Genomic DNA, 12619 nt, shown 5'->3' with positions numbered 1-12619 from the left:
TGTGATCCTCGGATGAAGGGTGGTATAGAAATACAACAACAACAACAACAACAACAACAACAACAACAACAACAACAACAACAACAACAACAACAACAACAGCACTTCAAATAGAGGGCTGTCTTCTGACTGCCCTTCCAAACAGAGATATGTAAGGCAAGACATATGGCTACTCTACCGTAAAACAAGACATAACTTACCTAAAGCACATTGCAAATTTAAAGTGCTGCCTATCTTTACAATTCTAAGTGTATTTGGTAGTACTAACTGCAGGTCTTCCATCCCCCAAGGAACTCCCAGGTTCTTTCCAGTTTTTTTTAATTATTATTAAAGATTTTCTTGATTTACAAAAATATGTGCAATGTCTCTCATAACATTTTTACAAATCAGTTTCATTTGTTGAGACATTGGGAAGAAAAGGGGGAAAGAGGTAATTTGGGGGAAGGTGGGTGGGGGTGGGGGTGGGGTGGGGTGACAATATTTCTATTTTACTTAATATATGTGGGGTTTTTTGTCAGCATCGCTTGTGTAGGTTCTCTGCTGTTCGCTTGTGTTCCTTTGGTGGTGAGAGATGTTGGGGTTGGCCTAGGATATGGCTGTTCATTTGTGGTTGGCTGTGGTGGTCTTTGTTTCGTGTGTGAGTGGGGTGGGTGGGTGCTTTGGACATAGCTGCCAAGTTATCCCTTTTTAAAAGGGATTTTCCATTATGCTGAATAGGCTTCCTCGCGAGAAAAGGGAAAACTTGGCAGCTATGGCTTTGGATCAGATTAGCCATATTGACTTGTCTGCTGTTGGTGGATTTTTGTCATTGTCTTGTTGGGCTGTGTACGTTGTAAAGGGGAGCCATACTCCCAGGTCATAGAATCATAGAGTTGGAAGAGACCACAAGGGTCGTCCAGTCCAACCCCATGCCAAGCAGGAAACACCATCAAAGCATTCTTGACATATGCCTGTCAAGCCTCTGCTTAAAGACCTCCAAAGAAGGAGACTCCACCACACTCCTTGGCAGCAAATTTCACTGCCGAACAGCTCTTACTGTCGGGAAGTTCTTCCTAATGTTTAGGTGGAATCTTTTCTTGTAGCATGAATCCATTGCTCCATGTACACTTCTCTGGAGCAGCAGAAAACAACCTTTCACCCTCTTCTATATGACATCCTTTTATATATTTGAACATGGCTATCATATCACCCCTTAACCTTCTCTTCTCCAGGCTAAACATACCCAGCTCCCTAAGCCATTCCTCATAAGGCATCGTTTCCAGGCCTTTGACCATTTTGGTTGCCCTCTTCTGGACACGTTCCAGCTTGTCAGTATCCTTCTTGAACTGTGGTGCCCAGAACTGGACACAGTACTTCAGGTGAGGTCTGACCAGAGCAGAATACAGTGGTACTATTACTTCCCTTGATCTAGATGCTATAATCCTCTTGATGCAGCCCAGAACTGCATTGGCTTTTTTAGCTGCTGCATCACACTGTTGACTCATGTCAAGTTTGTGGTCTACCAAGACTCCTAGATCCTTTTCAGGTCGTGTTGATGTGCAGATATTACCACAATGAATAATGCCCTGCCCCTTGATGTCTATCTCTATAGACAGCGGTTCCCATAGTGCAGTGACTGACTTTGGTGTGGGCGCATGTGGGTGCACACATGTGGAGGACAGAGGAAGAGAAGCGTGGGCACATTTGAAGCAAACTACAGCTCCCTGGCTTTCACCCAGGAAAACATCTTTAATGAAAGATACTTTAAAATGGAGAGGAAGTATGATTCCTATCTTCCGGACACTAGCATTTATCTTTGGCAGCCGTGATAAAGGGATCAATGTCATTCTATAATCATTTTGGTATCTGAGGAGCATGCATTGCAGATCAACACTTTGGAAATAAGGAATGTTTTGGAACCATGGGGTTGGAAACAAAGGACGTGCATTATGATTTATGCAAGTTACAGTGTGTAAACAGCCTTGTTGTTGTTAAAAAGTAAGATGAGCCATGCTGGATCAAACTAAAGGCCCATCTGATCCAGCATCCTGTTCTCACAGTGGCCAAAAATATGCCCACTGGAAGCCTGCAAGCAGGACATAAGTGCAAGAGTATTTGCTACGTTTTGCAGGACTGTAATGTTCTTGGATGTCCCTTAAAACAACAGGAATCTGGAAATTCAGGCAATAGTTTTGCATTCCTTGAAGGGGGAAAGAAAGGCTACTGTGGAGCCTAATAAAACTTTAAAATAAAATAAAAATTTGTTTGGAGCTCCTGTTTTTGCCACAGAATGTAGTCACAGAAAGAGAAGGATGTGGAAACTACTAACAGCACAAGGGGAGCAGCAACCACACCACGGGTCAAAATAAGATGGGCAAGTGGCATTTATATTTTGCCAAAGCGATTCATCCTTTGGCTTTAATGCATCAGCTTTTGGTGGCACCAAGGTCAGTCACTATTTGATCCCAATTCCCAACCTGGTGCTATAAGTGCTTTCATATCTGCAGCTTAAACACCTTTACATCTCTCTTGCCTGTTTGTTTGTTTGGTCCCAATGCAGAATATAATGCAAAGGAGAGGCATTTGTCATTCTGGCCAAGTGCAAGTTTTCCACTCACATTTTAAACCTCATGACATGGGGGGAAAACGCCCTGAAACAATGGCTCTACACCCATCCACTCTTCTGGACCTGGGACCAACCTGTGCAACATGGGACTTACTTATATACGATTCTATCATTTCTCCCCCCCCCAATCTTTCCCTCCTTCCACCATCTTTCTCATTCCTCTAAAGCAAGGGGTGGCGAAGCTGTAGTCCTCCATTCATTGTTGAATTCCAACTTCCACCAGCTCCAGCCAACATGACCAATGGTCAGTGATAATAGAAACCGAGTCCAGTAATATCCAGCAAATACATTTTATCGACCCCCTTCTTTCAAATGTAATCGTAGCACTGCTGATGTAACATGCCAAAGCAGCTTGGGGGGGGGGGGAGAGATAAGACCCACTAGCGGCAAACCAGAGCTCTGGAACTCTTATATTCTGCTTGCTATCTCTCACCCTTTCCAGCTCAAGCGGAACAACAACAATGGAATCTTTCTGGGAATGATCCACTAGACATGGTGCCACTGTGCGGTCCCTATTATTTGAAACTGGCCACTTGTGCGGGAAAAAACCTAAACCTGCCCAAGCCACAATGAAAGGATTGGAAGTCGCAGGATTGGAAGTATTTGTTAAACAGCGTGACCTCTCTGATTTATATATGTGTGTGTAGAATCAAAATAAATAATGACAATGATAGATTCGTAGTAGTATACTGCCTTTCCACGCAACAGAGCCCAGGAAGACGAACTTCATTCTAAGGGCTCAAATGCTGCCACATCAGAAACTGCAAAGTAAAGTTGCATTTCAGTTTTCCTTCTTAGGAAAGTTCTTTTTTTTTAAAAAAAGTGTAAGTGTATTTTGGTGTAGTATTTATTTTAAAATATTTCTGCTGATTTTGAAGCGTTGGCGGCAGCAGAGTATTTAAAAAATGAGGAAAGCGTGTAGAGCCATGTTAGTGGTGAGAGACACAAGGAAGTCTCTGTTAGCAAAAGCAAACAAGGCTAAACAAGTAAAGGCGTACATTGGTGGTGTTTCCCCCCCCTTCTTTTTCACAAGGCAGCCATGTTGATTTGGCCCATGGGTTGTCCTCGTGGAAGCTACTAGGACATGCTGTGAATACGCTCCTAAAACCAGAACTATGCATGCAGGACAAATACCAAGTGACCTAAGGCTAAAAGGGAGCTGAATATTATTCAGACCTCTGCCTTAAACGATGAGCACTCATAAGCACTGTTTAGTACAAAAAGGAAGCATAAGGTCACATGCAGCTCTCTTCACTGCAGGGAGTGCATTAGCAGACCCATAAAAATGCCAGTATCCACAATACAGCTCCATCGTAAACTCTCTCTCTCTCTCTCTCTCTCTCTCTCTCTCTCTCTCTCTCTCTCTCGTACTCTGAAATAAGTTCCATTACATTCAGTGAGCATCATCCAGGCCACTAGTAAGTAAATTTAGAATTGTGGCCTAAATGTGTTAAAGATATCAAATAATCATAGAATCGTAGGGGCTACAAGGGTCATCTAGTCCAACCCCCTGCAATGCACAAATCTTTTGCCCAACGTGGGACTCAAACCCACAACCCTGAGACAAAGACTCTCATGCTCTACTGGCTGAGCTAATAAGACATTAATAAGACAAATAAAATAATATAAGAACAATGAAAGTAAATGCAGACATGAATTAAAGGATATTGAGATCCAAAGATATTGTCATTCTGCTTAGTGATTCACAAATCAGACTAACTAGAGAAGGGTTTAAAAGGCAGGGACTGCAACCTTACACCATCACTGAGCTTGTAGCTAGTTAGGGAAGTGGACGGTACTCAAAAAATGTTGTTGTTGTTGTTTTGCCACCCTCCACCATAATTTATATATTTCAGGTATTTGTTTGCTAGTTGGATTTTTTTCTTACACAGGTTAAATGATGTTATAATTACTGAATCCTTATATTTGTGGAACGGTCGAACATTTGCAATGCTAAAAAAATCATATCAAATAAGGGAGAAAGGAATGGTTTCTGACTGGGACTAGATAAGAAAGTACATACAGACAATTATAACTAACTTTTGTTGACACTCAGACTACTCCTCTCTGCCAACGGAGGCCAAGGCATTGCACACGAAAGCTCATACCTATGACAGGCGCTACTGGAAGGAATCTTTTTTATTTTTTGTTTTGACAGATGTATGTGTGACTGTTACCAGTGCAGTAGAGACACAGGTTTCCTTATTGGTTTATATTGCAACGGGCTCTTTAGGCGGCAATCGTCTGTCCACTTTCCCTAGAGAAAGCCCTACTGAGTTCAACGGGACACACTTCTGAGCAGACATGATAAGGTTTGGGCTGCTGTGGGAAGTCCCACTGAGATGTAAGTCCCATTGAGCTGAATGAAATGCATGCCCAGGTAGGTTTATTACAAATATACTTCTATCCACAGCCAAACTGAGTCAAAGAATCCCTTGAGCCACCATTTGACCAGCAGCAAGAACATTAATATACGCTGGCATTCCCCGCAAATTTTAAAATAAGAGCTACAGAGAAAAATGAGGTCCTTTAATTGAACGGCTAAATGGAATATTTCAAAGAATTCCCTGCCTAGGACTGAACTACAGTCAACTTGTCTGTATGCCACAACAACAGTCAGTTGGGTTAAATCAGGCAGGTATCAGCAGTACTGTATTATGATGATGATTGGTGGATAAAGTAGGAAATGTGTAAAGGAAGAGCCAGGTGAGTGGCGTACACATCTTTCCAAAATCTTAATCAGGTTCAGCAAAGCATTTAAGTCCACATACCAGTGAAGCATTATGGGAACGACGGCTAAATATTTAGACTGAGCGAAATTTATACGTAGGCAGGACAGTTGCTGGGAATCACACATGGGGCAAGTGCCGTGGCACCCGGGTCCTGTTTGCTGGCTTTTCGGAGGAATCTGGATGGCCACTGTAATGGCCTTACGGCCTGATCTAGCAAGGCTTTTCTTTTCAGGACAAATCAACCAGTGCCAAGCCATAGGGATCTCATTTGCAGTCTGCCACATTTCTCCATCTTAATTCTTTGAGGAAGCCATTTTGTTTGAGTTGTACTGCAGGCAGAAGACTTAGGAAAAGAGAGGTGGCTTGATAGACAGAGGAAAATGTTCCCGTGGCGCTATTCTCTATCACCACAGAGGCAAACTAAAGAATGGATATAACCCAAAGGTCCTGCCTTTGAAGGTCTGTATTTAATATTTCAGCCTCGCGCCCACTAGACGTAGAAAGAGGGTTATCTGTTAGATGTAACATGGTGGAAAGAATGGAGACCCAAACCCTTTAGTCTGAATTCAGACTGAATTCTTATGAATTGCCTTAAAGGGGGGGGGACCTCAGTGTCAGAAAGGGGTGTGTCTTTGACCAGTCTAACGTGGCAGTGAAAAAGCATTTCTCCATATAGGAAGTTGCTTTATACTGAGTCAGACCACTGGTTCATTGAGCTCAGTATTGTCTCCACCAAGATTTCCCAAACCTCTGAGTTCATTGACTCATTGATGAGCTTATAAAGTCGTCATCAACCCCATCCCAAATTCTTCGTAACGTAAATGAAATAAGATCAATATAATTGATATTTATTAACAATCGCTCACCGTTACTCATTAGCAAGGGAAGTGCACTCTGTACATGCCCACGGCCTTCATTTCCGAGGCTCGTAATTCCTAATTAATTTTTTTTGTACTGTATCTCAGAAACTTCTTTTCCATGATGACCTTTTGACCCATGGGTCTTTATACATCCCCTGGAGAGTCTCATCAACCCTCAGGGGGTCAGTGCTGATTACTTTGAGAAAAACCCTGGTCTACAATGAGTGGCAAGGGCTCTCCAGGGTTTCAGACCAGGAGTCTCTCCAGTCCCCATCCCACCTAGGGCTGCCGGGAACTGAACCCATGACCTTCTGCGTGCAAAGCAGATGCCCTACCACTGAGCTACGGCCCTTCCTATAAACAAGGAGCCCGAAAAGAAGTAGAACTCTTGGCCCTGCAGCAATCACATGGCTACTGCATGGCTTTCCACAGACAAATTGCTCAGCAAAGCTAATCACATGAACTAGGTCCCTGCTTATCATGAAGGAATGGCCGTTAGGGTGTGGATGGGAGAAGAATTTGAAGGGGGGGGGGAAGAGAGGGAAAAACCCACAGGGTGGCCGGATCTTAAGATTTCAGCATGTTGCATATATCTAAACCGTTCACTCAAAACCAAGAGTCATGTGATAATTATTATTTTTTAAAAAAGAAAAACCCTGCGTCTTCCATCTTGTTTTGCCTTGAGGTATTTTCTAATAATCAGATTTTCAGATAAAAGCTGAAATCCTTACCGTAACCTCAAGGATTCAACTCAAACAGAAAATAATTTAAGCTTTGCCCAAGCCTAACTCGAGTGTTTTTTGTAGGTTTTGAATATTTAAGCTGTCAGAGTACTGCAAGCTGAAATAGAAGGGATATCCTGCCTTGGTGGAATTTGGTCTTAAAGGTTTACGTGGATGAACAGCCCCACTGCATTTCAAATCTCACAGGAGAGCTTTACAAGTCCCAGTGTCAGTGCAATAATGCAGTGCCCATCCCCTCAAAATGCACAACCAGCTTTTGTGCCAAGGGAGATACCAAGTGCTTTCACTCCCAACTCTTAAAAAAAAAAAAAGTCTGATTGATGTATGTTCCGGAGAAGGGAAGTATTTTGCCTGCAATGTCAGGATTCACTTGGGAATGAAACCAGCTAAAGTTAAGTGTTCAGGAGCTTCTTATCAAATCTACCAAAGCAATAAGTCCAGATAAAGCCTCAAGCCAAGGCATGTGGAGACTGGCTGCTGGGGGTACGAAACTAACAAGGTTCTTCTCCATCTTCTGCCTCAAGGATTGCTATTTTCAGCTCCAACTTGCTAGCCTTCTCTTTGCAGGTTAGCATTTGGAGAACGTGAGTTGCAGGCAGAGTTGCGCCTGCCATAGTGCATGAGGGCATGGACACTGCCCAATAGGTGCCCATGACATTCTCACAACTGCATGATTCTAGACACTGCTCCAAACAACAACAACAGTCCTCTTAGGTGGGGTAAATAATCACATTCCCCCACCAGCAACATAGTGTTACTTGAATGCCAGGAAAATGTAACGTCTCTGAAGCAGTCGTGCTTCCTTAATGTAAGATACTTAGATTCCATGTAAATGGCGAGCAAGAGCCGCACAACAAATGCACAATAAACAAATAATCTGGAAAGTCTTGAACAGTACAATCCAATGCATGTTTGCTTAGAAGTAAGTTCCGGTATGTTCAATTTGGGATTACTCCCAAGTAAGTTCGCAAAGGAATGTTGTCTTCAAAGATTTACTATATGAACGTATGTGCACCTGAATAAGGAACATAAAGTGCCTTCTCGCTACCTGAGTGGACACTGGCTTGTTTCTGCTATGGTTGGAGTAACATGTTGTTCCATAAAGAGAAACAACCCCAAATTCTCACAGTCCAATTAGCCAGAAGCAATGCATTGGCATAGATTGCTCAGTGGCAATATAAGGGATCTTATATTCTGATTGGATTTCCTTATCTCTCCATCAGCCCTTTATTACAAGCCTTGTTTATTGCTCATTAGCCTCCCCCCACCCCACGACTCTTCATTGTTCGTATATTTCACAGTTGCCAAATTCCAAATCCAAATCACCTTCAAGGAATCACCAATTATCTGTGGCTAAACTACAATGGGATGGTCTGTAACAGCGGGCTGAGCTTCTGTCCTTTGCCATACTTGCTCCTTCCTTCCTTCCCGCCATGCCAACAGCAGCTCACTCTGTCTTCAAGACAGGTACAAATATATTTAAGGAAGTTAAAAAAACAACAAACAAATGCCAGGCTGGAAAACTCAACAGACACAGAATGTCAAATTCCAAACACTCCAACCTGAACTTTCACAAATCAAAGATTGGTTTAAAATCATGAAATGAAAACCAGCTTGTGTACAGGGGAGCACAATTTTGTCATTTTGCTGCTCAGCCTTTGTTCCATGAAAATCACTTTTCTTTCTCCTCAGCCATGAAAGCTGTCAACTTTACATTTTCGAATTAATCTTTCCGGTAATTTCACCACCATGACACTGCTTGTTTTGGACTTCAGAACTGTTGGGTAAACAGCATGTAGCAGAGGAGAGACTCGTGATTTCACTAGGGGATAAAACTGAAGAAGAACTCCAAAAGTGTAGTAGAAAGAAGGAACGCAACAGGTCAAGAGGAGAAGGTGAAGTGTGCAGTTTATGAAAACCCAACTGCTGAGACTGTGGCTTAGCGGCCAGATTAACTGGGCCTTGCAATGGAATAGGAGCACAGGTCAAATCAAAACGTGGACCGAGTTGTATACTGGAAGCACATAATCAAGAAAGAAAGTGCCTTCTATGCTTTGCGCCCTACGTCCCTCATCTGTGCCTTATTTCCATGATCACCCCACCTGATCTCCCCTTATCACCACATCAAAGCAAAAGTTAACACCAATCAACTGATGCCTATTGAGCTTCCACCGCTCTCTAGTTCACCCCAGTTTGCCCTCATCTTTCTCCCAGCCATTCTTACCTCCAGAGCTTCCCAAGCGTCTTACTAAGCTCTGCATTGTGGAGGTGAGGATACTGATCTGCCAGCTTCCTCCGGGCCGCTTGCGCCCACACCATGAAGGCATTCATGGGCCGCTTGACATGGGGCTTGCTCTTGCTGCTTCCATTGACCCGCACAGGCATGGGCACCAGGGTCCAGTCGTAGCCACTCAGCACCTGGCTCACTGCCTCCCTGATGCACACTGGGAACTTGTCATCGTCCACTTCTGAGTCCTGCTGTTCCTTCTTCACCTTCCCCATCTCACCGCTGCTGGGGTTGCTAAGGTGAGAGCTAGCATCTGATGCCATGGAAGGTCCTGGAGAGAGGCAGTGGTGGTCTTCAGAACCCACAGGACTCATCTCCACCTCAGAAAGGTCTTGATCGTCTGTCATTGTTTCCTCTTTGTTTTACTCCTCAGGTACCAACGTCTTCCAACTGGAACCACACACATAAAAAAGGTCTAAATGAACACTAAAGCTAAAAACGTTCAAAATATCCGAATAATCTGGAAAGGATTTGGTACATACTTAATAAAAATCTGTGGACCCTACCACATTAACATGTTGTTTTATGGGACCTGCAAAAGCCACAATCAAATGTGAGCGGAGAACTTTCTAATTAGCCGGAAACTTCTGACATGTGCCATAAAGTTTCTCTAACATGAGAATCCGCTGTTTTGGGTGTGCATGTTATCTACAAACAAAGATTGGGGAGGTCTTCAAGAGGGTGAAGACCAAAAAACAAGACCTATTTCTTAATTTCTCTTTCCAAATCCCAAATATGCCTGCAGTTTCTTAACTTGCTTTGATATTGGAGTCAAGAATATCAGCAGTTGGGGGGGGGAAATGGGTGATTATAAGTATTAAAGGATCAAGACAAAACGCCTCATGATTGTGTAAGAATTAGTGTATTCGGAGTGCGTCTCTAACATACTGCGCCATTTGAAGCAGACCAGGTAAAAGGCATCATAGAGTGGGCTGGAAATATTTTGGCTTCATATTCCCTTCCTGGTTCACTTACGCTCCAGATATTATTATTTTAAAAGTTTGTGTGCATTGCATATATCCTGGTATCTTATACATATACGTATGTTAAAAAAACTTCTAGAAAATTTGACGCTTCTATCACTTTTCAACCCTGTCAGACATTAACCAACCTCAGGAAAGCAATACCTAAAAATAAAGTTGGCACAGGCACCTAGCTGGTTCCCTAACGTAAAAGAAATTAGCCCCCACCCCAAATTGGCTGCCTTTTCAATATGCAATTCTTCACCCAAAGCTCAGTTGGTGAAGGGTGAAGGAAAACTGAAGGAGAAAACTGTCAGATGTGTTTTAAAAAGGAGAGAGAAAGAGGGGGAGAGAGAAAGAGACAGTGAGTTACCAAGCTCAGGTAGAAAAACTTACATCGGCCGCTCTGTCGGGCAAATCCTGAGAGAGCTGTAATTTGTATCCCAATAGCCCCTCTGTTCTCCTTTCACAAGCCTGGTGGCTTTTCAGGAGCTGTGTGCTGAGGAAACTCTCAGACAAGTGCCATTCCTAAGGGGAGGCTTGGTTTTTCCTAATACCCTGGATGAATGTCTCTGTGACTGGCTTGCTACTTTACACAGGGGGAGGGAAAGACAGAGGGTGGAGCTAAGAGCTCTTTATGGCCCAGATGCATTCATTGTATGCAGGCAGGAGATTCTTAGGCACCCCCCCCTCCACAACTGCACATTTCAGCCCCCATCTCAAAGTGACACTTATAGAGCCGTGTTGTTATTTTTTGTTGTTGTCTTTTTGGGGAAGGTGGTGCAGTCAACGTTTATTTAATTTGTTTTTTACATTGGATGGTTAACATTGGGCATCTTCAGGCCCATTTGGCATGAGAGGGGATGGCGTTTAAGGACTGCGTTGAACAAAATTCCTATATGGAGTGTGTGTGTGTGTGTGTGTGTGTGTGTGAACAACCACACACAGAGATTTTGTTGTAGCAGCTGTATATGCATTGCAGAGCTGCCATCGGCCAGGGTATTGCAGCATATTCTCCCAGAGAAGACCTACATTTGTGTAGCTACCACAAAGGGGAAATTTGAATGTGTAAGCACAGCTATATAGAAGTTCCTTCAGCGTAGAACTTGTATAACATGTATGATCTGGATGCCTTTGTGTCTCCCCACCTAGGCTTTCCTAGATGTCTCAGCGCATGCACTTATTGGAGCCTACGGGGAAGAGAAAGATGGCAACATCTTCACTTTCAGGTCCTTCAGGGTGGGTGTCTTCATCTTGCACACATGGTACAGAAGATTCTAGAAATGGCATGGAACATCCTAGGAATAGCTAGAATCTTAAATATCTGCTTCTGCCATCTCCAGGTTGTGGGATCCATTTCTAGAAGATACCAGGATGGGAAGGTATAATTAAAAGTTTGAAAAGGCTATTTGAGGTTAAGGATGAGGGGAAATTTCATTTTGCATTTAAAGGTGAACCTACCTAGCTTGCACATTCCAAAATAATATGTCAACCAAAACACCGCAATCCTTCGAAATTTGCAATGTTCTGAATTTTGCAATGAAGTTCTCTAGCCAATCTTCTTGTCCAAAAATGAATGTACTAAAGTACAGTGTGTCTAAAAATTTCATATATTAATGACAGCAACATGCCCAATGCATTATATTAGGCGAAATTGCTTTGCAAACATGTGCATGTTGGCCAAAATTGCATAGAAAAATGTGCGAATTAGAATAAATTCACACTAAAATGCTGGTGTAGAAATGTGGAGAACTGAACTTAAGACTGAAAAAAATGAGAAACTTGGAGAAACCACAATTGCCCATTCCAATATGAGCATTTGTGCGGAAAGATAGAAGAGTTCTCACCAAATTATGAACAAATAATTTAACATCCCTCCCTCCAATGAAAACTCTCTAAAACTATATTTTTTGTTCCCTTGTCATAAGTGATATCTTAGGCACTGTGCAACTAGTGCTTGTGACAGTTGCACAAACATTAACACATTCACAACAACAGTATTGCTAGTGGATTGGGAGTTGGAATCAGATTTTCACACTAATGACGGATGTATATAAAAGAAGACATCTCTATCCTCTGAAATAAAGACAGAAAAATTTATAAAATCATAAAAATAAAAATATTTGGTGTGTGTGTAAAATTGATGTCTATCTCCTCCTTGGAGAACAAGGTTTCAAGCCACATGTCCTAGTATTGTCCTATAATCTCAGTTGGAAAAGTATAATGTCACTTCCATGTGTTCTTCTGCAACTGCACCATAAGAATTTGAGAAGGGCAGATTTGGAAGAATTGTTTTGGGAAGTGCAAATTAGGTAGTTTTGCATTAAAATGTGAACTGAACCAAATTTCTCCTCCACCCCTTGCTATAATCTTTGTTTTCTTGTGGCTTGGTCACGAACAATGGGTGCTTAATTAATTAAGCGGCAATCA

The 12619-nt window shown here is 42.6% G+C and overlaps 1 protein-coding gene across 1 annotated transcript in view; it reads right to left on the bottom strand.

Annotated features, from left to right (window-relative positions):
- Positions 1–10744, bottom strand: part of SOX10 (SRY-box transcription factor 10) — a 28340-nt gene extending 17596 nt beyond the window's left edge. The window contains exons 1-2 of the mRNA XM_035128227.2: positions 10586–10744; positions 9165–9617 (exon numbers count right to left, since the gene is read on the bottom strand). Of these exons, the coding sequence (XP_034984118.2) occupies positions 9165–9574 (410 nt within the window). The 5' untranslated portion in view covers positions 9575–9617; positions 10586–10744. The remainder of the gene's footprint in view (positions 1–9164; positions 9618–10585) is intronic.
- Between the last annotated feature and the right edge of the window lie 1875 nt (positions 10745–12619).

The sequence above is a fragment of the Zootoca vivipara genome, chromosome 10 (assembly GCF_963506605.1).
Source record: "Zootoca vivipara chromosome 10, rZooViv1.1, whole genome shotgun sequence".
Taxonomy (NCBI): Eukaryota; Metazoa; Chordata; class Lepidosauria; order Squamata; family Lacertidae; genus Zootoca; species Zootoca vivipara.
The sequence above is the reverse complement of the archived record's forward strand: the minus strand, read 5'-3'. Positions and strand labels throughout refer to the sequence as shown.